The following is a 27500-nucleotide window of genomic DNA, read 5'->3' as shown; positions in this document are numbered from 1 at the left end:
GCCCTGGTCAGTGCAAGTAGCAGACCTGAAGGAAACGAACTTCGTTGTGGTAAATGCTTTTATATTATTTTAGAGAAAAAGAACTCTGAGTTGTTAACTGTGTTGTTGTTAAATGCTTCTAAAAGAAAGGAAAAGAAAAGAAATACAAAAGAAAGAAGCAGAAGAACTTTGTTGTCAAATGAAACTTGAGACACGAACTTTGCGATGTAAAAATGATTGAAAAACTTGTAATTGTTTGGAAACTTTGACAACGTTATTGAACTGTCATGCCATGTATTGGAATTGTTATTATGTAATGCTCTATTCTAATGTTTTAAATGTATTCTGTGATGTTATGTATGTAAAGAAAAAGAAAAAGTTACCCAACGCATGGTCTTCGTGTTGTTTCTTCCTCCCCTCCTTTTTCCTGTGTTGTTCTTCGTTACGTGCTCCAGCCGGGGCTTTATTATCGGTCAGGTGACCGAGACGAGTTGCTAGCTCACTGAGCGTACGGGCGTTCGCGCGCGCGCGCGAGTCCCCTCTTCGGTTGAGGGGGTGCTTCGCGTGCGGGCGTTCGTAACAATATATATATATATATATATATATATATATATATATATATATATATATATATATAGATACATAGACAGACAGACAGACAGACAGATAGATAGATGTGTATATAAATATATATTAATTACGAGTTACAAGCAGCCCTAAATAAGTAAACATTATTGGTCACTCACACATATATGTCTGTGTGTGACCAATAGTATATATATATATATATAAAATTTTCCAGTAAATTTCGTAATCGCTGGGCACAGAAATGTTGACATCGAATGGTAAATAATTAAATAAATGGAATAAAGATCTGTCGTGTTTTGAGTCTCTACATTTTTAAACATACAAATTTGAAACCTTTTATATATATATATATATATATATAATAATAATAAATTACGTTACAAGTTACAAGCATTTCTGAGTATGTAAATTGTATCGGCGTACATACACTATATTTGTGTGACCGATTATATATATATGAAAGCATAGAATTACCACGGTGACTGGTAAGTTAATTTCAGAAGCAATTGTGTAAAGGAAACAAATATCATTTTAATACGTTACCAGTCGTATCTTCATTCGGGGGACAATATATATTAAGCTTTCTATGTCAGGTCAAATGTACTTGAATGTTATTCAAATAGTTCACGTGACTAGACAAGACAGTTAAGTGAATTTCAGAAAACTGACCGCAGTTAATGCATTCATAAAACTAAGAGAAACAGGGAACCATAGAGAAGAACTTGCCATGCCTCTCTCTCTCTCTCTTTCTTTCTCTTTCATACTCAAATGCACAAGTGCTCATCTCTTGCATGACATATGTAACACGTACATAAATATATATATATGTGTGTGTGTGAGAGAGAGAGAGAGAGAGATTGTTTATGTTCTGCCTAGGGTCAAGACATGCACTTGACCCCTCCCCAGACAGAAGAGAAGCTGTTTTTACTCCAAATTTTAATAATTTTTTACACATATTTGATAAGATGAGATATATCGAAACCGGTAATATTTTCTTTATATAATATTTTAGTAATTTTTATTAAATTCCCTCTTAAATTGAAAAGTCTTAGACTTACTTCTCTGCTATTTCCACCTCCATCTTTTATATATAGGAATTTGATTTTGTATAAAATCTCTAATCTTTTTTAACCGGTGTGTGTGTGTGTGTATTTATTGTACACATCGTATAAATTGAACCACAAGTCATCTTAAAGGTAACGTTTCATTCTGCAGAAAAACAAAAAAAAAAAAAACACAATTCACCTTTCAGTTTATTTGCTCCTTCGATACCATTATTTCTTTAGCACCTGTGTAAGCTTTCAGCATAATTATTTACAATGAAAGTTTTTTTTTTTTTTTTTATAATCAGACGAACAATTTATCATTCTGTATATTAATCCATTCGTTTTAAAACATTATTTAAATATATTTACTTTCCCAGATAATATATACAGACAGAGAAAAAAGGTAGTTTGTATCATTAATATAAATCATTACATTCTAAAGAAATATGCTGCAAGACAAAGAAATGGTTAAAGAAGATCAGCGAAATACCAGAACACAATCGCACTCTTCATAATTATATGAATTCTTCATTTACAATCATTTGTCTGAATGGTGGATATTCAAACATAATCGTTTGTAATTTTAGCTTAAAGCTAGAAATTATGAGAGGAGTAGTAAGTCGATCCTTTTCTACTTTAGGCACAAGGCCCAAAATTTGGGGAGAGAGAGCCAGTCAATTAGATTGATCCCAGTACGCAACTGGTACTTAATTTATCGACCCTGAAAGGATGAAAGGCAAAGGTGACCTCGGCGGAATTTGAACTCAGAACATAAATACAGACGAAATACCGCTAAGCATTTCGCCCAGCATGTTAACCATTCTGCCAGCTCGCCGCCTTAGCGGTAAGTCGATTACATCAATCCCAATGCTCAGCTGGTATTTACTTTATCGATCCTTGAAAGAAAGACAGGAAAATTAGACCGAAACAGCATTTGAACTAAGAGCACAAAGCCAAAAGAAAAAACATAATGTCTTTTGTCAGACTTGTTAACGTTTCTATCAGCACTCCGCACTCATTAAAATCATATATAAGTATTCATATACAATTATTTCGAATTTAACACAAGACCAGCAAATTTAGGGAAAGAGCATGCTGATTACATCGACCCCATCGCTCTGTTGGTACTTATTTTATCGAGCCCGAAGCGATGAAAGATAAAGTCGAAGTCTGCGGCATTTGAACTCAGAACGTAAGGCCATAAGAAATGCCGCTAAGCATTTACTGGTGCGGTAATGATTCTGCCAGCTCGCCGTGTTAATATTCTTATATCATGGTATTCAAAAGTACGGGACATCTGGTATACAAATTATGGACAATTAAAGAAGTATTAGACAAGGAAAATGTTTCATTTCTTACCATATATGTGAGGTAGGATATCCGCGGTAAACTCTGATTGACAACAGATTTGAAGGCCACTGCCGTGAGGACGAGTGTGAAAGAAAGCTGAAGTCGATTTTGTGGGTATTTCTTATCCACTGAGAATGTAGTGAAGGCCAAGCTGCAGATTAAAAACTGGAATAGAATAGCAGCAAAGGATCGAAAATAAGCTGCCAGAAGTGGCATTGCTTTAAACAATAGTAAATAAATCGAAGACATAATATAAATCAATAAAAATGCAAAACAATAGAATACAAAAAGAAGAGGATAGAATTTGTAAAGAAGGGAAAATGTGATTGTGCGATAGTGTGATATTTGTATGTTTTTATTGATATAGTATAGATTTCACTGAGCTAGTTCAATATTTGCTAAAGGATATTGGATTTTATCTCTCCAAGGCGGAAGATCATACAGAGCGAATCATACTAAGAGAGACATACTATCCACAGATTTTCTTATCAGGAATGATAAATAGGTATTTCAGCAATTGTGATGTGGAACTAGATTAAATAAAGAAATCTGACATTACTGTTTAAAAAATGTAGAAAGAAGTTACCAAGAAAGAAATGAAAAATCGTTTTAAACTTGCTCACATACGAACATACGCAGACGCGCGCGCGTGGCAGAGTTTATCATATTCTAGCTTATGAATATTTCTTAAAAAAAAGAAAATTAATTTATCTCATCAAATTATTTCAAACTTTGTTTATTTTATTAAAAAAAGAACTCTATTCTATCGGGAGAGTCAACAGGCTAATAAGTTTATTTATTTTATTTTATGTGTTGATAATTTCAGTATTATGAGAGATTACCCGAAGTAAAATTCAATTTACGAAGAGAAATTCGTAAAATTGTATCAAAGAAATTCTATCAGATTAATTTATGAAGGCAGACATCACCACTTGTGACCTTTCCAATGAAATTAAGCAGAAAAAATACTGTATTTCTGTCTATTGATGGCGAGCAGATATCAAATTTGTGGTTAAAAATGACCGAACAGAGATACGTAAAAAAATCATACGACAGCAGGAAATTATTTTACAGCCGATGATTTCTTTCTGAATTAGATATTTAATTCTACGAGTCGCTACTTATTGAATATTTCGGTGAGGGTATTTATGACAGTGTTATAATTTTATAGGATAAAAAGTGAAGGGAATCTGCTATTGTGGTACGTCTTTCTATAGGCATTTATCTCTTGTGTTTGGATTTCAAAGGTACACTTGAACATATATGGATGGTTCACTTTCTATCAATTCTGGGCTTTAAAATTCAACTGGAATTATTAGCTTGTGCATAACGCAGCCTGCAATATCTTTCGGGGGAAAATCGAGCCTCAGTACTTATTTTTAAGTCTGTTACTTTAATACAGTTCTATATTTAAGAGATGAGGACTTATGCACATTATTTACATTTGACGGATATTTGTCCTCATTTTGTTTGTTGTTAACAACGTTTTGGCTGATATACCCTCCAGCCTTCATCAGATGTCTTGGGGAAATTTCGAACCAGGGTTCTCATTCCTAAGGTATTTTTCGCTATTATTATTCAGGTTACTGCCTGGAATCGAACTCGGAATCTTGGTTTTAATAGCCCGCGCTCTTAACCACTACGCCAGTGACCTGAATAATAATTGTAATAATAATAATAACAACAACATCGAAAATACCTTAGGAATGAGGACTCAGGTTCGAAATTTCCCCCAAGACACTTGATGAAGACTAGAGGTCCGGAGCAATAGTAAAAGTCACGTGCATAAAGAGCTGCACGATTGGACTACAATTACTTTGGTGTGAAAGCAAGCCGTGGTGACAGATAACTCTATTAGATCTCTTAAAGCGTCACATTAACAAACGCATGAGAAGTTTTATTGATAAAACTTTCTTCTTAGGATGTTCACCTACAATCGTATATTATGTTTATATTTTCTAAGTAAGCAGTTTGAATAATTTAGAAATGTGGTTCACAACCGAGATCCATATTGTCTCTAAGGGGCTATATAAGCCTTATGGGATCAACGCAGCATAATAGTAAATTAGGGATCCACAGTAGAATTTTAAAGACAAATGAAAAGAAATTTGCTTTAGACATATGTGTTAATATGCATTGCAAAAAACAGCTAAACTTCTTTCTCTAATTTTAAATAGTTCAACCTACACAAGTTAATGTGTGAAAAACAAAATGGGAATTTCGAAAGAAGTTTCCATAAAACTAGTTTTTAAACATCGGATGGCTATCGGGGGTCCACCAGAATAAAATAGTAATCTAAGGTGTCCAAAGATAAAAATATAGTAGAGAACCCTTAACTTAGAAAATAGACAAATAACTCAGATGCAAAAAAATTCTAAAAGCTAGTTTTCTACGGCGTAATTTTTTTGTTGAAAATACATATTTGTATTGTCATTTCATGCAGTTTGACACTATTTTATCTGTTTTCGATTCGCCTGAAATGTATATTGAGATAAATAACAGAACATATGTAATAAATCTGCGACAAATACAATTTCAACACCAAACACTTTTAAAAGCTGACGATCACGATATACTGAAACCAGACAGCAATTCAGTTGTCGTTCAACCTGCCAAAAATAAATTGCAAAATCTGTCAAAATTCACACACGGACGTCTTACGCTGAGAAACGATACATCTGAAACAGTAATCGTATACACAACAAAGGCGATAAAATATCTATTGTGAACACACTACATGTATTTATCTATACATTCATATGTGTGTATTGTATATACGTACATATGTATATTATATATATATATATAAATACACACACATATGTACTCTATTATTCTGTCAAGCATTTCAGCCGTAACGCTGTGACCATGCTGGAGCTCCGGCTGTGAAAAGACATGTACATCGGTCGGGAATCGAACCAGAGCTACCTGCATGGCAAGTGAGCATTTTATGTGTGTGAGTGTGTTTCTATATATAAATATATGTGTGTGTGTGTTTCTGTACGTATGCATAATAGCTGGAAACTTTATGTTTCTTCACGACTATACCTGTAAGTTTCAGTAAAAATTACCATGACGACATAGTTTGATAAATAAGTAACCTTCCCAACATATACATACATAAGTACATATGCATAATACATATATATATATATGTATTTATCTATATATATGTGTGTGTGTATAATATATATATATATATTTGTTTATGTATGTAGTTATGTATGCATCTGTTTATATATACATGTGTGTGCATATGTGTTACAATATATATATATATATATATATATAAGATGAATTTATGGACTGATGTTCCATAAAACCCGTCAGATTCGTTAAAAAATGGAGGAAACAAGTTAAAATTTATAAGAAGTGTGTGGTAAGAAGCTTGCTTCCCAACCACATGGTTCCTGAATGACTCCCACTGCGTGGCACCCTGGGTAGGTGTCTACTATAGCCTCAGGCAGTCCAAAGCCTTCTGAGTGGATTTGATAGACGAAAATTGAACGGAACCAGTCGTTTATATGTATATATTTTTGTGTCAGTGTTTGTCCCCTCACCATCACTTGACAACCGATGTTCAGCAAAAGAGATCGATGCAACTAGTACTAGGCTTAGAAAGAATAAATCCTGGAGTCGATTAGCTCGGCAAAAAGGTGGTGCTCCATTATGGCCACAGTCAAATGACTTAAACAAATAAAAGAATATATATATATATATATATATATATATATATATATATATATGTGTGTGTGTGTGTGTGTGTGTGCATGCATACTTGCATGTATATGTATGTGTGTTTGTATGTATGCAAGGTATACAGGGACGATAATACATACAAATACACGTATATATGATTGTGCATGTGTACATATATACATGAGTACGAGTAGCCAACGAAATAGCCAACGTAGACAGGTAATTGAAACTAGACACACTATACTTAACGTAAACACGCATGCACGGAGCGCACGCACATATGGGCCGAACACGTAACTCAATTCCAAATATTTCACATATTAAAGCGATTACAACGCCACGCATAGCATTTGATATCGAAGACATTTTCACATGTTCTTATTTAAATAATTTTAACACGATAACATATACAAAGGTGTACAATACTTGAGAGAAGCGTGAACAGATATTCAACATTGTTCATATGATAGTCACTCAGTTCACTGAGCTGGCAAAAATGTAGTACCTGTATTTCAAAGGGCCAGCCTTGACACACACTGTTCCACGCTAAGGCGGCGAGCTGGCAGGAACGTTAGCACACCGGGCGAAATGCTTAGCCGTATTTCGTCTGCCGCTACGTTCTGAGTTCAAATTCCGCCGAGGTCGACTTTGCCTTTCATCCTTTCGGGGTCGATTAAATAAGTACCAGTTACGCACTGGCGTCGATATAATCGACTTAATCCTTGTTTGTCCCCTCTGTGTGTAGCCCCTTGTGGGTAGTAAAGAAATAACGCACTGTTCCACGCTCAATCTCGCCGAAGACTATGTTAAGGGCACGTGTGTTTGTGGAGTGCTCAACCAACATGCACGTTAATTTCGCGAGCAAGCTGTTCGGTTAATCAGATCAATTGGAACCCTCATCGTCTTAACCACCGGAGTGCCATTTTGTTTTACATATGTCAGTCACCTTACGATGTCATCCCCATTCTATTTCCAGTAACTACAAATAAAACACAACTCACTGACAAGGAAAGTAATTTAGCGAGTCTATATCAACAGAGACACGCAGCTCCGAACAGTTCCTCACCGTAGACTTCTGACGGAGGGACTTTAATCTCGAAATATTAGGCGAGATTCATAAAATGAGAGGTAACGCACCAACATCTTCGTTACCTTCAAATTTTCAAAATGTATTGTCCATTTCGCATTCGAATTAACACACCACTTTATGCAATGTTCCTAACAAGCTATAACAACTTAAACTATTCTTTATATGAGTCCTACACATTCCATTAGTGATGAGGGGAATATAAAACGACTCCCGTATATTTGTTGTCATTATTATGTCGGCTCCATAAAATGAAAATCATTTTGAATTCCAAATGTGAGATGACCCTTTTGAGGATAGCAAAGCATTCAACCCATTGGACTACCGTTACTCATGTGGAAGCAGAATTGCATCATGAGACTCATCTAAGTTTTGGATTCGACAGAAGGCATTTAACTCATTTCACTTTGATCTCTTTTAATGAACTCGTTTTTATGACACTTGAAGGAAAAAAATGCAAAATTACATCGTGTGTAATTTGACCGCAAAACATAAGTGAACGTAAAAGAAATATTCTTGAAAATATCTTAATGGTTTCATTCTCTGCCAATTCTGTGTTTGCTCACATGTTTTCGAAGTTTTAACATTGGCAACCCATAATTGTTTAGAAAATAATCGGCTGCGGTACTTATTTGTTATCTATTTAATAAAAGTAGCAAATAAGAGCCTACTATAGTGTGACTTTGGTACATTTTGCTTCTTGTACCAACGAAGTCTTCGATGTGGGCCAGTACTCATGGCTTTGGCAGACCTCTGCAAACACTGATACTGGTGCCATTAAAATTACCATGAAACTGTAATAGGTCAACGGCTCCAGGAAAAATATGTCTTTGGAGGTAGGTAAGAAACGATCTGACGCTAGGGGATGAAACTAAGGTAGAAAATTTAAGAGAGAACAAAAAAAGACATGTATATGTGGTAGAGACGGAAAACTGTTTCCGAGGGACTTTGTGACAATCACCCAAGTAGCCCTCCTCTCGATGACTGCAAATGCCTTTCAGCAAAACCGTTGCAGACGTAGAGGTAGAACTGCATTTGGAACTCATATAGATTTTGTAGAGGAATAGTAGTTATTGGAAACTGAAGAAAGATCGAATTATTTTCAGAATCTGCAAAGGAATATCATATCTGTGGTGCTTATTTGCGAAGTGTTTATTAAATACGGAAATAGGACGTATTGCTATGCTATATTCGGTAGGATTTGACCTCAGAATGTAAAGGAACATTGTCCGTTACAATACCGATTCTCATGTTCGCAGCTTTAATAATAAAATGAAATGATTTAAAAATATCCCAGCACGGTATGCATTTTGGAGATGGGCTTTAGTGAGTAAATCAATCTCAGTTTGGGTTCGAGCATGTATTATCGGTTGATTTTTTTTTTTCACAGACGGCAATACACGTACGACAAGGTGCATTTTGGTGTGACGCAAACACGAAATTATTGTAAATAAGCGTATCAAAATTCCACTAAACATTTCATACACCGCTTCATTGATGCGAACACATCACCATTTTCTAATAATGGTTTTTACTTAGAAACAAAGACATCAGTTTTGAGGGGAGTTTCAGTCGTTATCACTGGAACATGTACTTGACTGATATTTTATTTTATCGAAGCCTAAAGAATCAAAGGCAAATTTGATCTCAGCGTGATTTGAATTAAAGATATAGCAAACCGGACGCTTCAAGAATTCTGTTGCTTCACCGCCTTACAATTCTTAGAATAATTCTATTTTTGGCACAAATCCAGCAATTTTGATGGCAGGGGAAATACTTGATATCGATCCCTGCGCCTTACGGCTTATTATTTTATCGACCCGGCAAGGATGGATGATACAGAAGACCTGTGTAGTATTCACTCTCCTAATAATAAGAATTACTAATAGAGACAGTTGGCAGGTTACTTAATGGAGATGGCTAACCAATTAAACTGGCTCCACTTTGTGATTGGTACGTTATCTTATCGACCATGGAATGATGAAAGGTAATTTGACATCGGCGCGATTCGAACTAAGAGCGTAAAATGCCGCAATAAATATTTTTCGCGACGCTCGATTCCACTACTTCACCAATCTCCTCATATTAAGAAGAATAAAGGATTTTAATGTTACACATTTATAGGGAAAAGGCGACATTCCATATTTTAACAGCCTTTGTAAGGGTAAAGAGTAAAGCCGATCTCTTCTTGTAAACTATCGCAATGCAAAACCACAACGAATATTTTCTGCTGGTTTAACAATTCTGTCACTCCATCCATCATAATATTAATGAAAATCATCGTTCAATTGTCCACAAAATGATATTTCATTTATGAAATATCTCCTCATAGCCATTATCTGTCTAAATTACTGCCAATGATATTTTGTTTACACAAATAATATAAATTCAAATGATAACATTTTAAGACCATTATTCTGCTTTTCAACTCTTTGTGTTGCAATAAACGTCTGTTAAATTGATTTTCAATAAGACCTTTTTTCTAAGATGTTCAATTCTTTCCTTAAGTATGTCCTTTCTATTTAAAACACTTTTTTTCTTTTCTTTGAAACTAAATTGAACAATTTATTGTGGTTAAAAATATTTTTCAGTCTTTTATATTTTGCAGCATAGAAATTAAATGAAATTACAATTTTTTTTTTTTTTTCCATATAAAGCACAATTCCACATTTCAGAAAATTTAAGTAAAATGTTTCCCTGTAGGCATAATAATAAATATATTGTTTATGCCTACTGTGAAAGAAAACAGTATATAATTGAAGATGGGAGTTGAGTGTGTTATGAAATAATGTTTCATGAATTTTATTATGGTACACGTTAGTAGCTTGATATACATATATTTCGTCTCTTCTCACTGAGGCAAAATTATGGAAGACATTCCTTTGTTATCGTTCCAAGTCGGGGTCGATTAAATATGCAACTTCAGTAAAAAGCAATTCAATAGAAAACATTTTTATTGAAATAAATGTAGACTTACATTTATGGTAATTATATCAATATATTATGAAATTTAGGGCGGTGAGCTGGCAGAAACGTTAACACGCCGGACGAAATGCTTAGCGGTATTTCGTCTGCCGTGAGTTTACTGGTCGGACGTGTTATTACTCGCTGCGATTTTTTTAGTATAACGCCACTATGTTTTGGTGGGCGTAGCTGAGATGGAGAAAATGAAGACGTATGCAGCAGCGACGGGGAGTCGAGCTTCCGTCGCCCTAGGCCTGCTGAAGCAATATGAAATACATTGGAATGAAGACATGGCTGAGAAAATTGAAAAATATAAAGAAATGATAAAGAAGGAGGGGCCAAACGTAAAGTTGACCCCCATCAGAGGAGGAAAAGACGAAAATGGAAATTGGAGTCGTGGAATATAAATCCTTTTCAAGGAAAAATAAAAGAATAGAGAGCGCAACGAAGGAGGAGGTGGAGGAGTGTTTGAAGGAATTGCAAGAAGATGTGTCGTTTTTTACAAGAGGCAAGACATACGCGTCTGTAGAGATCACATTTGTATCGGAGGAGGCAGCAAAGAAATACGCCAATAAAACATTAACTAAAGGAAATTGGATGTTCTTTCCCAATAAGTTGGGTAGACGTCCAACGTGGTTTAGAGTGGGTAGGATCCCACCGAAAATAGAGTTGGAATGGGTAATGGCAGCAGTTTTTCCTGAAAGAGAAAGAGAAGATGTAAGGATAATTATGATAAGCAGAACCCAACAAATAAATTGCTGGGGGTATGGATTGAATGTGCTTTTTATAGCAAGTCAGAAAGTTTATAGTGACATACCGGAGACACTGGAGCTGCCTAACGAGGACAAACTGGAGATAATGTTGGAGGGGAGACCTCCAAAGTGCTACGAATGTGATAAAAGAGGTCACATTGGAAGAAGGTGCCCAGAAATAATGGAAAACAAAGAAATGGAAACGCAAGAAGGCGTGATAGAGGAGAAGAAACAGTCACAGGTAGAGGAGCAGATAGCTGATTTTGAGGAAGCTAAATCAAGGAAGAAAGAAAGGAGGAGTTCATCGCCGAAAGTCGAACAAGGGAAAAAATGCAAATCACAGGATCAAGTGGGATCACTGAGGAAAGAAGATAATAGCAGCAGAACATTACCACAGAATCATACAGTCTCACAATCGCACAGACATACATACACTAGGAAGCGAAGATAACGCAGAGTTACAGAAACCTAAAAGCACAGAACCTGAAAACACAGACACACAAACACAACATGCAGACTTACAGTCACACAAACATGCAGAACCACAGACAGATAAACACACAGATATACAGTCACAAAGAAATATAGAACAGACGCATGGTAGTACAGAATCACAAAAACAAAAAAGAACAGACATACAGGAGGTACATAGGAACGGCATATATTTGATGTCATATCGATACATACAAAAAATAGAGAAGATATCCAAAATAAAAGACATTGTCAAAGTGGACCTCGCGGACCGTTGCGATAAGGAGGCGACGTGGATTTTAATAGAAAAAGAAAAGTATAAAAAATTTAAAGAGGCTTTCCCGACAGATAGAAACCCACTGGGGCCCGAGGTGAATTTCGAACCCAGCGCTCCAGTGGTGAACTACGAGGAAATAAAAGATTATATAAAATGGTGAGTAGTTTTATTTTGGATAAATTATTGAGATAATTTTGAAAAGAACTATCGAAGACAGTGAAAGGAACTATTAAGAACTGTTGAAATGATTGAAATAACGCGGCCGCCCCGGGGTGGGGCTGGGGTGGCCGTCCCATCATCATTGTTTAATTTCATTGTTCCATTCTATCATGTGTTAATTGTCCCCGCATGTGTGTATCGTCCCATCTGTGTTTGGCCCCTTGTGGGTAATAAAGAAATTGGTATTTCGTCTGCTGTTACGTTCTGGGTTCAAATTCCGCCGAGGTCGACTTTGCTTTTCATCATTTCGGGGTCGATTAAATAAGTACCAGTTACGAACTGGAGTCGATTTAATCGACTTAATCCCTCTGTCTGTCCTTGTTTGTCCCCTCTATGTTTAGCCCCTGTGGGCAATAAAGAAATATATTATGAAATTTGGGGGAAGCTGGATGAAAAGGCGGACTGATAGATAAAAGAATGCTTTGTTCCTAGGGGTAGGCATTGCTGTGCGGTTAAAAATCTCACTTTGAAACTACTTGGTGTTAGATTCAGTCCCACTAGACGGTACATTGTGCAAAAATCTTCTACAATAACCCCGGTTCGATCAATACCTTATTAATATATGTGGATGCCTATCGTATCTATGTTTATGTATTCATGTTTGACCCCCACCTCTGCTTGAAAAGCGATATTGGTTTGTTTATATCCCTGCAACTTAAAGGTTTAGAAGTTCAATGATTGAGATAATTAAAAAAATAACAATTTTCACCGAAAATATTTGCTTATGGAAATGTTAGCGATGTGTATAGAGCAACAGCACAGTAGTGTAAAGGGTTGTCCGAGCATTGTTGAGTTGTGGAGATATGTCGAATCGCTTTTGTATTGTGTAGGGCGGATCCAACTATTGTGAAGAGCACACCACCAACTTCTATTAATGAAAGAGGCTCAGCATGTAATGTTCACCTATTCAGGTGACTATAGCAAGACACATGATGGACGGGGCTGAAAAGATTGAGCAATATGCCCCTTTCGTCAAGCCCCCATGAACTTGTTTTGTTCAAGCTCTATTTGAAAGAGCAAGTGACGATAGAGTGAGAGGTGTTATTCTCCAGTGAATTTCACAAGTGTTCGGCGCCTGTGACGAAAATGATTAGGGCGCGTGTAAATAATTTATGCAGGTGTTTGTAGATTAGAGAAAATCTGGGTGAGATCTCGCCCCTTTTCTGTTCACGATTACACTGCACCTGTGGGGTTCCTTGACTGGCGGTGGATGCTCTCTTGTATCAAGATGATTTTATCATCCAAGCATTTGTATGATTTGCAAAATACGAAAAAAATTTATTTTTTTTCTCCTACGTCTCATTTTCCCTACTCTCTGTTTCATATAAACCTCAACATGAATTCTAACTTGTACTTATAATATCCCATTGCATTCGGATGCACTGCGTCGCAAATGAGATAAATCATCACCACCATCACGATCATCATCATCATCATCATCATCGTTGATTATTTCCTCTAAAATATCTAGTGTTGTCCCAATCATGAAAACTATTAGTTTAGTATTATCAATTGAATTTATACGCAATTCAGCCCACATGACGATCAAAGTGTTTGTATAAAATCGTTAAAAGAATCGAGACACAAATCCTAGGAGAAAAAAAGTAAGAAAGGAATAAGAAAAGGAGATATGAAAAAAATTGAGGCGAATTGAATATATTCAAGATAAAATAGTGTTTTCATTTAATACAAAACTACTATAATTAACTTCAAATTTCTTCCTTTGTAATAGTTGTCTAATAGGGGAGCCACATGTGTTTAATATAATCCGGTCATACATTCATATCACCTAGCAAAGAATTTCATAAATGGGGGTTGTGTTCACAACAGATCCCCTAAATTAATGTTTGCGGATGGAGCAAAACATCACAATTGCTGAATCACATATCGCACTGTGAAATATAGGAACGGATGCAACTAAATTTAGTATGTAGTTTGAAATTAAATATACAACTTTGATAAAGATCATTATGTCAATAATGAACACACGCCCTGTCTTTTTTTTACTTCTTTATTTGTCCTTGTCAGTTGATTATCTATTTAACCAATTAATTGATCGATTATTTGAGTCATCGTTCGGTCGGTTAATCAGTTTGTGGATCAAAGTCCTTTCGTTGACATTCGTGACCTCATCAATGCCATACCCCCTCCGTTCCAGCTCTACTTCAAGTCTTTCTGCCAATCGCCAAGATTACAGAAATTATATCTACATTTAAATAGATGTGAGAAAATAATACAAAAAATAATACAACACAAGAGTTCACATCAAGAACCTTGCAAACCAAATTAAAGAACGAAAGAGGAAAATAAAATGTTAAATATATTAGACCGAATAAAAGATGTTCGGACTGAAATGGTATATTTATAATAGAATCCGAAACTAATATAGGCAGATAATTAATTTCTGTCACCTGTTAGAGAATCTCAGAAACAGAGAGTGAGCTTCAAAAGTGATCTCCTGAATGAGTGATTGATAATGACGTAGAGCATAGCAATTACTGAATCGCACATGTTAGTGTGAGATCCAAGCTCTGATGTAACTAAGTGTAATAAATCCTTCAAGTATTTTGGTGCAGAATTAAATAAGCAGTATGTATATTCTAATATATATATATGAGTATGTGGTTGTGCGTGCGTGTTTGTGTGTGCATGTGTGTGTATTTTAAATATTATTCGAACAGAAATATATTGCGTGTTTCAGTATGTTAGAGGTATTACAAAATGCAAAGAAAACTGTTGTAATGATTCCAGCTATGTTTAATATTGTACTATCAATCTTAAACCAAATAGCATTGTTAGAACCTACAGGCAATAAAACAGAACAATATGTTTGATATTGAATTCTCTCAGGAAGTTTCTGGCGCAGCTGATATGAAATAATCAAATATCCCTAAGAGGTAATTATTTTTTAAGTACATTTTGTACATCAACGCGAAAGATTTTGCTAGTGTCAGTATGTCACATAGGATTCAATTATATTTATTATGATCATTGCTACATCTCTCTCTCTCTCTCTCTCTCTCTCTCTCTTTATTTATCTATTTATTCATATACATATATATACATACATGAATACATACATGAATACATACATATATACGTGTGTATATATGTGCGTGTGAGTATATATTTATATAGTAGTAGTAGTAGTAGTAGTAGAGATTTAACGTATGAAGCAGATCTTACATTAAGCGCAGATAAGAGAAGTGAGGTGTGGGAGTAGAGATGCTTGTTCAACTCCATTCGAAGATTAGACTGTCCATACTGGGGCACCGCATTGAAGAACTTTTCGTCGAATGAATCAATCACATTACTCAATTTTTTAAAGCCTAGTACTTGGTCTATCAGTTTCTATTTGCCGAAGTGCTAGATACAGTGACGTAAACAAACCAACACCGGTTGTCAAGCAAGTTCTTTTTTAGACGCTAAAACTCGTAACAAAAGACTTCAAGAAAAATAAACAACAACTACACGAGAGAAAATATCCGCTAATGTTAATAGTCAACCGAAAAGAGCGCACCAAAGCAATAAATATTCGAGAATTGCGAAAAAACAAAAAAAAAAACTCTTCTGATACACCCAATACTCTACCCTTCATTACAACACACAACCCCTCCCCCCAAAAAAACAGAGTTCTGAAACATTATCTACCAGAAGAAGACCCAAGACAAGACCCAAGAACGCGGGTTTTGGGCCAAGACCCAAGAATGAAGCAAACACTAGAAATACAAAAAATAATTTAAAATAAAAAACAATCAAAATCCCTCAAGAAATTGCTCACCAGTTCTAAATTACCCTCCACAAACCTCACACCAACTTTCAAAATGTGTGGCCGTCCTAAATGCGGGACTTGCATCAACCTCATTGAAGACGATATATATAATTTCCAGGCAGGACATGTTTTTACCATAAAAAAAGATCATTTTATCTGATCATCAAAAAATGTAATATATACGATTAAATGTAAAGGGTGTAACTAAGTTTACATAGGTCAAACAAAACTCACTCTTGTGGTAAGTAGCTTGCTTACGAAACACATGGTTCCGGGTTCAATCCCACTGCGTGGCACCTTGGGCACGTGTTTTCTACTATAGCCTCGAGCCGACCAAAGCCTTGTGAGTGGATTTGGTAGACGGAAACTGAAAGAAGCCTGTCGTATATATATATGTGTGTGTGTGTGTGTATTTGTGTGTGTGTGTCTGTCTGTCTGTTTGCCCCCCCCCCCAACATCGCTTGACAACCGATAGTGGTTTGTTTACGTCCCCGTAAATTAGCGGTTCGGCAAAAAAGACCGATAGACTAAGTACTAGGCTTACAAAGAATAAGTCCTGGGGTCGATTTGCTCGACTAGAGGCGGTGCTCCAGCATGGCCACAGTCAAATGACTGAAACAAGTAAAAGAGTAAAAAAGAGAGAGAGAGAGAGTAAGCAACAAACACGGAACCGCAGTACGAGGTAGATACCATGTTATGGACACACAGACATATGTGCAAAAATTAAGTCTCCCATGTTCCAAGTCTTTCCATTTACCGTTGTTCAGTCAATACCACAGATCAAGCACAGAGAAACAAAGAAAATATATTCATAGAAAAGGACAAACCAAGACTAAATAAACTTTAACAAGCTCCATTCACGAACAGTTTTTCACACACAAACTCATTCTACTGTTTGACATGTTGAATTTATACAGTTAACAACCTAAACATTGGACACAATCATGACTGCTAATTGGCAGATTCTACATATACATAAGTGTTGAATGGTTAGAAAAACTAAAACACTTAATAGCTAAATTTGATTCCTGCATACATAAGCACAAACTATTACTATTCAACGACTAGACTACATAGAAATAACTCTTGTCCGCTCTACCACTCGATAGATTAAATTTTGAGAACTTTATTTTGGAACTGTCACTAGACATATTCATTCAACTGTGCCAGCCATCATTGTCGCCGCAAAAGATAATGTCACATATTAACGCATGGTCGTAGTGGGGGAACTACAAAATTTCTAAGACTACTAAACACGAGATCTTCCTCTACTACATTTGACAGATAAAATTCAGACAGCCCTGACAGCTAGTGAGTGTCACTAGACATGTTCATTCAACCGTAACCTTGTATGCTGGAACGATGATTGTCTGGCGCTAAACACCAACATTAAAATGAATTTTAATGAATATATATTTCAACAAAATTTGATCCCTTATACATATTTATGTGTCTAAGTGTGTGTCTGTATATACATGTTCATATTCATGTACGTGTATAAATGTTTATATATATATGCTGCTGAACGAGGACAAATTTGAAATAACCTACTTCGGAAAAGAAGATACCCTGAAACTACCATACCCACTTCCTTCACGTGAAACTCTCATGGCATCCAACAGCATCAGAGACTTGGGAGTAATTGTGGACAAGAAAATAAGCCGGGCCGCTCAGAAGAATGACATGGCTCGCAGAATGTGTTCCTGGACTCTCAGAACTTTACAGTCGAGAGATGTCCACACCATTATTCTTCTCTACGTTTGCCCGACACCACCTTGAATACTGTTGTCCACTGTGGTCTCCCCATACGAAATAAATTATCATGAAAATTGAAGCAACCTCAAAGGTCAATTACAAAGAAGATAGATGCATGACAGGCCTTGAGTATTGGAGTCGACTAGAAGCTCAAGATTGATTCCTTCCAACGCCGCCATGAGCGCTACATCATCTGCATGATGTGGAAAATATTCCACCAGCATTGCTCAAATGATGTTGGAATCGCCTTTATGATACTCCCAAGATATCGACCGCGTGTTATCCGCCCACAACATAAATCGTACTCACATTACATAACTATACGGCACAATTATTTCACCTCAATTCGCCCCGCTCTTTTTAACGTTACACCAAAACACATTAAAGCAGAAACAGACCACATAAAGTTCAAGAAGTCTTTGGATAAATTCCTTCAAAAAATCCCGGATAGACGTCCTACACTCGGGTATATCTCCATAAACAATAACTCTCTCCTCGAGTGGCCCATGTTTCTTGGTTTGAATGACTTTGCCAACTGGTGCTATTAAGTTAGACATAACCTATTAAGTTAGACTGGCCGAAACATATCAAAGTATCAAAGTATAGATATATATATATCTATATATATATCTATATACTTGAGTATATATATATAAAGAGCAGCAAAACTATACAAAATTTTACTACCAAGTGGCCTTGCGTGTAAAAAAGTCAATAGACAACATATTCAATATAAAATATAAGAGAAATTACCTATTATAGGCAATTTCTACACGCTAGAAGGCAGTCAAAAACGACCGAAAACCACAAAGTTAAAACATTTCAAAGGGAAGAAAAACTTAAAATTTTTATCTTATTTTTAACTGTTCGTCCTATTGGTTTCGAATTTTTTAGTAAATAAAAAAAATTACTAGGCAAATTCTTTTCAGTAACCAGCCGCCAAGGATTATCGTATAACTACGAGACAAACGGCCAAATGCACATGTCTTCCAGATATACATTATAATTTTTTTCAAAATCCACTGCGCAGACGCAGTTTCACTCCGCAGAAAATAAAAATGCCAAAACGAACTTTGAAATGCTAAGAAATTGCCTGTTACAGGTAATTTCTCTTATATTTTCTATCTATCTATCTATCTATCTATCTATTATTATTATCATATTTAAAAATGTCGGAAAAAAAATAACAAGCTGTTCTCTTCTCTCTGCATCACTCCCCGACAAAAAGAATGACGGGTCAAGTCTTTTTTCACCCCGCCCAGTTAATGCCATAAAAGGCAAAATGCCAGTGAAAAGAGCAGCCAGCTGTTCTCTTCTCTCTGCATCACTCCCCGACAAAAAGAATGACAGGTCAAGTCACATTCCACCTCGCCCAGCTGACGCCATAGTGGACAGTGTTCCTGATTCAGGTCTGTTTAACAGACTCTCTGCTGCTGACTTCCCAGCCCTCACCTCCACCATTGCTTCTACACCGGAGAGGGAGGGGGAAAAAAAGAACAAAGAAAACAAAGTAAACAACACGAGCAACAGTACCAAGACCACAACCAGTAGCCATTGTAACGGTTTCGCCTCCGCAGCTAAGCAGAGCTCAGAAGAAATCCAAGTCACAATGGCAGAAATAAAGAATGCCAAGGAATTGTTAAGAAGGGATGGCAATAATGTCTTCCTTAACACTCCACAAGCATTAATACAAGCAACAAAAAGAAAAACAATAGTATACAAGGTATTCAATACAAAATACCAAAAGATGGAGAATGCTACTCCACAGAGATTGGAGTTAGCTCTAAAGCCGATATGGGGCCAAAAAAGCTTCGTAACAAAAGGGAAGCGCTTTGGAACAGTGGAAGTGCGCTTCCCAACGGAAGAGGATGCCATCCGGCACTCTACAACACCGTTAAAGGCGGAAGAATTATTACTCATGCCGACATACCTTGGTCGACGTGTGACAGAAATAAAAATAAATCATGTGCCACCAGAACTGAACATCTCCTGGCTAGTGGCAGCTATGCTCTTCGACATTGAAGAGACTGCCACTATCCTAAAGGTGAATAGAGTAAAAGAAAAAAACTGGTTGGGCATGGAAATGCATCTCCTTGTTCAGATTGAACAAGATAGCATAAATACCATACCCGACGCCATAAACCTGCCGGATGGCAGTAGAATACACATTGCAGTAGAGGGGCGCAGACCAAAGTGCTACCTCTGCAGCAGTGAAAAACACCTAAAAAGAGACTGCCCCATCTACAAGCAAAGAATGGAGGCAGACAGAAACAGAAAATTGCAGCAACAACAACAACAACCAAAAGCCTCCACACCACCAACACCATCACCACCAACACCATCACCACCAACACCATCATCACCAACACCATCACCACCAGCACCACGAAAAGCGACACCACCATCTCCATCCATCACCAAACCAACACCAACACCAACACCAAGAACCTCCACACCAAAAAAGATAACAGAACCAGCAACAACAGAAATTGTAAAAGAATCTTCACCAGATCCGACAAACATTCCCTTTTCAGATCAGATCATCTCGGATTGTGCGAACACTGATAGTGAAAAAGGGAAGTGGCAAACTGTACCACCAACAAAAAAACGAAAAAGAAAGACAAAAGAAACAATTGACAAAGAGGGGAGGCGCGAAAAAGGTGAGCTTCCCAACATCATCGGCAACAACAACACACACTCACAACAAATAGCAACACCTTCTCCACCGCAAACACCAGCACTCACACACACCACAAACGTAACAGCCATCAACACAAAAAATGAACACTTATTAGACTTTCTAAAAAACAATACAAATGCAAACACCACAAATTTCATTATACCCCTACACAACGCACCACCAGCACACATACTCACACTAAAAATAACCCAAGAAAACTATAATAAAATAAAAGAAAAGTTTCCGAATGATGTTGGGTCGCTAGGGAGAAGCTTCTCCCAGAGCCTTTATCAAAATTTAGTGGAGACACCCACACGAAAACATAGGGGAGCCACCCCACCAGAAAACAGTAAGTAGAGCCTTTTCTCCTCTAATACTTTCCTTTAAAAAAAAAACATGGTAATTCTCAGAATCGGAAGCATAAATGTGAGAGGCCTCGGGTCGCCTTGGAAACAAGGTCACCTGTTGAACGACCTGAGGTCTTACAGTGTAGATGTAGCAGCCATTAGCGAAACCAGGCTCTCCAACCCGCAGGAACTCGCAGCCCTTTTTGGCGGGTACGAGATTTTCCTATCTCCGTGTCGGCCGGGAGCGGGCGGTGGAGGTACTGCGGTGCTATTTCGGAAAGGCCTAGACTTGAAAATAAGGGCAGTCTTCCTGGATCCGGAAGGTAAGTTGGTGGTCCTGGACGTCGATAGTAGTGATGGCGCTGCTTTCAGACTGCTGGCTGCCTACGCTCCGACAGGAGCAGGGCAGTCGGATTATTTCAAACGTCTGGAGGTTTTCCTAGGTACTTCTCGCACTTTAGTGCTAGTTGGGGACTGGAACGCTGTCCTAGACGAACGTATCGATAGGGTGGGTGCGGGAGCATCTAATAGGAAAGGGGGATGCAAGAACCTCGCCAACCTGCTCAAACGCTTTCAGCTGTCCGACAGGTATCGACTAGACAACCCGAATGTGCTAATGTGGACTTGGACTAATCGCATCGGGTCGTCTAGATCGTACTTAGATAGATTTTTCTGTAGGCCAGCGGATAAGGATAGCATAGGGTGTCCACAATTCAACATAGTCGGCTACACGGACCACAAATTCGTGATCTGTACGGTCGACTTAGATAGGCTCCATAGACAAGGCCCCGGTTACTGGAAGCTAAACACGTCGACAACGGCGTGCAAAGCTTACAGAGACCGGATTAGTTTATTAGTTAAGAGGGCTTTAACCGGAGCAATCATCAACAACAACTGGTGGTTCGCCCTGAAGCGGGCAATTAGAGCAGAATCAATTAGGTTTAGCAAGGCTCTAGCTGTAGAACGTAAGAAAACAGAGCGGGATTTAGTTAACAAACTAGACGAGGCTCTTGGGACAGGCATCGCAACCGACGTGTTAGCAGCGAAGTTGGCCCTCGACCAACACTTTGATGCCAAGCATGAAGGCTGCGTTGTCAGAGCTAAAGCACTTTCGGTAAGCGGGGAGGGGACTAAGGCCGCTCGATGGGCCCGCGTGGTTGAGGCGAAGCGTGGCAACAGAGCGACCATTCGGTCTTTGGTGGACCAGAACGACTGCGAGATTTCGGGACCGAAGCAGATGTGTTCGGCCTTTCAGCGACACTTTGCTCAATTGTTCGGGACAAACGGTAGGACGGACGACGGAACAGATTTCGATGTGTACCTAGACGGCCTGCCGCAACTCTCGACCAGCGAGGCCGAGTGCTGCGAAGGACCGATATCTGCCTGGGAAGTACGGGAAGCGATGAAAGGCTGCACGAGAGGTAGATCGCCGGGTTTGGATGGTCTGCCTTACGAGCTTTATACGTCAATGCCAGACTTGTTTGCGGGCGTCTTGGCAAACGTCTACTGCAACTGGCAACAAAACGGGAGAATTCCTGCTTTTGTTTGTCGGGGAGTGGTGGCTTTGCTAAGAAAGGACACAAACAAGGGGGACATTATAGGGAACTTTAGGCCCATCACTCTGCTCAACACAGAGTTGAAGATCTTGGCCAAGGTGCTAGCCAAGAGATTGGCGCCTGTCGTGGGCAAACTGATCGGCAAGGCGCAGACATGCGCTGTGCCGACCAGGTCTATCCACGACAACCTCCATCTCATGCGCTACATCATAGAGAGAGTGGGTAACGAAGCTGGCGCGGGTGGGGCTTTGATCAATTTAGATCAGTCTAAAGCCTTCGATAGGGTCGACCATCGATACCTGGCAGCTGTTCTCAAGGCAGCTGGTTTCGGTCCGGTCTTCCGCGGGTGGATAGCTGCTTTATACAGCGGCATCTGCTCGGTCATACGGGTGAACGGCCATCTATCGGAACCGTTCAACATCTCGCGTTCGGTTCGCCAAGGGTGTCCTCTCTCCTCCCTTCTGTATGTATTGACTCTCGAGCCATTACTGTGGAAGCTGGAGGCTTTGAGGGGCGTCCCGCGTGATCTGGGATGTGGAAGGAGCGTGTCTGCCTATGCCGACGACGTTACCGTGATGGTGTCGAGCCACAGGCATATTGACCTGATTGGCGAGACACTAAACGAGTATGAAGCGGTGACAGGTGCGAAAATTAACGCGGAAAAGTCAATGGGCTTGCAACTAGGCACCTGGAGGGGCAAGTCCATGCCGTCCAACAGCGTCGTAGGGCGCTGGACAGACGGACCCGTTAAACTGCTCGGGGTCTGGTTCGGTCCGGACCTCCAGTTGGAGAAAAACTGGGAAGAAGTGACGAACAGGGTGGCCAACCTCACCCAGAAATGGGCTGAGAGGAAGCTCTCCTTGAAAGGTCGAGCGGAGGTAGCGAATGCGTACATCGCATCCGTCATCTATTACCGTTTGACCGTCGTCCCTTGTCCCGACCGCTGGTTAACCAAGATAGTACGCTTGCTCTTCAACTTTTTGTGGAAGGGTCAGGTACCACTGGTCAGGCGCTCTATCTGCTGTCAACAGCCGCTGAACGGAGGCCTTGGCATGCCGTGGTTGCTGATGCGCAAACATGCGCTCAGGCTACGACATCTCAGGCGCTTCCTGGACGGTGAACAGGTGTGGTCGCCTTTCGTCAGACGCGATTTTCCGCAGCTCGTTTCTTTAACAGAGCTGCAATCCTGGATCAAACGTAGACCGAGAAAGGGCGCTTGGCACCTCGAGTGCGGCCAAGCTCTCACCGCCCTCAGTCAGGCGGGCAGTGCGATCGGTAGTAGATCCACTCTAGCTTTCTATAGAGGGTTAGTGGGAGAAAAGTGCGACGACGTTCTCGGGGAAACTCTAGGCGTCGAGGATAATCAGCTAAGCAGTCTGTTCAGGAGAACTTTCGGGCCGGGGCCCATGGATAATTTCCAAAGGTCCCTCGCCTGGCAGTGCTACCGAGGTGCGCTACCTGTTCGAGATAAACTCTACCGACATGGAAGTGCCGTCAACCGGGCCTGCCCGAGGTGCGCTCAGGACGACGAAACCGTTCTGCACGCACTCGTCCAGTGCCCGAGCATTGCTGACCTGTGGGTCTATATCGAACAGCTACTGTCACGTGTAGGACGGATCCGGCTATCAGCTGGATCCATCGTGAGAATTGACCCGCCGACCTCCTTTAACCAGGAGGGCAAGGCAATTTTCCTATGCCTAGTGGCTGTAGCGAAAGAGGTGATATGGTGGACCCGTTTGAAAGGGTTAAAGACAGACACTTTCCTCTTTGGCCAAGGCCTCATCAACTTTTTCAAGTTCCACTTGAAAAGGAAGATGAGAGTAGAGAGGGAAGTGCTGTCTCATAGCAAATTCGTTGAAAGATGGGTGACTGTTGGAAAAATGGCCAGTATAAACGGACCAATTCTGAGAATACACCTGTAAAAAAAAAAAAAAAGGTAATGTAAAAGGAGAAAGGGCTCTATACCCCTTTCTTATTTTTTCTGACCAGGCTCCCGTGGTTTTATGGGTTTTTCCACGTGTAACCTTTCCTTTTTCGAAGCGCCTCCCCCTTTGGGAGTTCTACTTATTTATTTATCTATTTATTTATCTATTTATTTATTATATCCTTCTCCGTTTTCTTCCTCTGTTTAGACGAACTTTCCTACCTTTTCGGACAAAACCTTTTGTAACCTTCGTCCTGTCTTTGTCCTTATATGTCTTTAATTGATATTAGCCCTTGTGGCCAATAAAACGAATTAATTATTATTATTATTATTATCATATCTATATATATTATTTATATTATATATATAGTATCATATTTATAGATATTATTTATATTATATATATATATATATGGATGTATATAAACACATCTACACGTATATGTATGTGCATGTGTGGGCACATATAGATATACAAATATATATAGTTGTATGTCTATATATGCAGGCATATATATATGTGTGTGTGTGTGTGTGTGTGTTTGCATACACTTATGTATGTACATATACATATATATATGTGTGCTTGTGTGAGTGATGTATACACATACTCACGCACACTTAAATATATACATACGGCGAGTGTATTTCAGTTTCTGTCAATCAAATCCTCTCACAAGTATTTGGTCGGACTGAGGCTGCAGTAGAAAACGTTTTCCCAGGGCGTCACGTTGTGGGACTGAACCTCAAAACCATGTGGTTGGGAAACACATATATGCACATATGCACACGCTATTTTATTTATTCATTTATTTTTTCAATTTCTTAGGCTTATATAATTAGTTTGTGTTACTGAAGCGATACAAGATTAAAACCTATGTCATAGTTTATTAGCTCAAATACCGTTAATATTTCAATGTGTCTGCTTTGATATTTTTATAATAAAGATCTAATTTATTTTGAAACGCTATTGATGTGGCTACTGTAAACAGCAAATCAAATATATCACTAACAAAGCACATGTGCATACACTCATAATACATTAGAACATACGCTCTTATCCACGAGTGAGGAAGTAGATAAAGAGGTAGGCAAGTAGATAGACGGAAATTGGTAAAAACAAAATGATATATATTAAAATTAACAACACAAACGACAAAATGTTTTTTAGGTTCATGCTAAAACTGAAAGAAATATTTTTAACGTTTCATATGTAAGTCCTTCTTCAGAAAAACAGACAGAGAGAAATGGAAGAAAAGAGAAAACGTTGTTCGCTATCAATAATATATTTATATTACAGAAGTGGTATTTTATGTATGTGTGTGTGTATACATATGTACACATACACACACCATAGCACCACTACCACCACCTCCAGCGCAACCATCGACACCATCAGACATTCACACGAAATCAAACAAAACATGCGTATGTGTGTGTCTAATTGCCTGTCTTTGTGTCTCTGTGTGTGACATGATATATATGTATACGTGTGATTGTTTGTCTCTCTGTCTGACTGTCTGTCTCTCTCTGGCTCCAATCTATCACAATCTCTCTCTCTCTCTCTCTCTCTCTCTCTCTCTCTCTCTCTCTCTCTCTCTATATATATATATATATATATATATATATATATATATATATATATATATATATATATATATATCCACATTTATATATACATACACACACACACACATATATATATATATATATATATATATATATATATATATATCCAACCACTATCTAAAGAACACGCAGCACAATATAGCTGATGTTCTTACACAGTTTAATGTTGAATAACAATGAGTAATGTTGATTTCACCACAAAAATGGATTATATCCTGTTGTTGTGCCAGGCGGCGAGCTGGTAAAAACGTTAGCACGCGGGTGAAGTGCTTAGCAGTATTTCCTCTGTCTTTACGTTCTGAGTTCAAATTCCGCCGAGGTCGACTTTGCCCTTCATTCTTTCGGCGTCGATAAATTAAGTACCATTTGCGTACTGGGGTCGATCTAATCGACTGGCCGCTTCCCCAAAAATGTCATGCTTTGTACTTAGAGTTGAAGAGATTAAGTTGCTGTGCACGATGTCCAAAATTATTAGACAGGTAGGTCTTTTATAAATTTTTAACATATATCGTGTCGAGGTGACATCCCATTTGAATCGTGTGGCATTACAAGCCTGCTTTGAGCTTTTGGAAGTAATTAGGAAAAAAATGCTGTTTTTGTTGCGTCCCAATATCCGTCATTGCTTTAAAAATGCTTTTATGTTTCAAGGACAAACTAGACTGCTCACTGCTCCCAGCTTTTGGATTGAATTTGTTTCTCTGATATCGTGTAAAAGTAAAATTAACTTCAAGCTTCCCTGCGGCCTTGAATGAACAGAGTAGCTTTTCCGTAAGCCTAAATAAATCTAATATCTATACAAGGTAAAATAACACGTATTTCTTTCGTCAACATATTGTTTTGTTCCTGGTTTAATATGAACACTCTTTCTAATCCCGCTGTCTTTATGCAAACATAATATTCATTTCTCGTAAGTTATCAAAATTCTCTAAGTGGCTTCGCCTCAGTTAAGGGAATTTCACTAAAAATTACATTTTCCCTTTTTTCATTTTTCCTTTTGTAATTGCTTTCATGCCTCTCACTCTCTCTCTCACTATATATATATATATATATATATATATATATATATATATATATATATATATATATATATATATATATATATATATATATATATATGTATATATGAACACACACACATATATATATATATATGTATGTATACATGACTATATATTATATATATGTATAATATATATATATATATATATGTATATATATATGACTATATAATATATATATATATATATATGTATATATATATGACTATATAATATATATATATATATATATATATATGACTATATAATATATATATATATATATATATATATATGACTATATAATATATATATATATATATGACTATATAATATATATATATATATATGACTATATAATATATATA

At 37.9% G+C, this 27500-nt stretch overlaps 2 protein-coding genes across 2 annotated transcripts in view; one reads left to right on the top strand and one right to left on the bottom strand.

Annotated features, from left to right (window-relative positions):
* The window catches only part of LOC106876210 (uncharacterized), a 493844-nt gene that overhangs the window by 96275 nt on the left and 370069 nt on the right, over positions 1 to 27500 (bottom strand). The window contains exon 6 of the mRNA XM_089359095.1: positions 2973 to 3128. Coding sequence (XP_089215221.1) covers positions 2973 to 3128 — 156 coding nt within the window. The remainder of the gene's footprint in view (positions 1 to 2972; positions 3129 to 27500) is intronic.
* LOC149133452 (uncharacterized) lies at positions 17883 to 21527 on the top strand. The gene is made up of 2 exons (XM_089359085.1): positions 17883 to 17962; positions 19382 to 21527. The coding sequence occupies exons 1-2, from the start codon at positions 17883 to 17885 to the stop codon at positions 20994 to 20996; spliced, it is 1695 nt and encodes a 564-aa protein (XP_089215211.1). The 3' UTR covers positions 20997 to 21527.

The sequence above is a fragment of the Octopus bimaculoides genome, chromosome 10 (genome assembly GCF_046866305.1).
Source record: "Octopus bimaculoides isolate indiv1 chromosome 10, ASM4686630v1, whole genome shotgun sequence".
NCBI classification, from domain to species: Eukaryota; Metazoa; Mollusca; class Cephalopoda; order Octopoda; family Octopodidae; genus Octopus; species Octopus bimaculoides.
The sequence above is the reverse complement of the archived record's forward strand: the minus strand, read 5'-3'. Positions and strand labels throughout refer to the sequence as shown.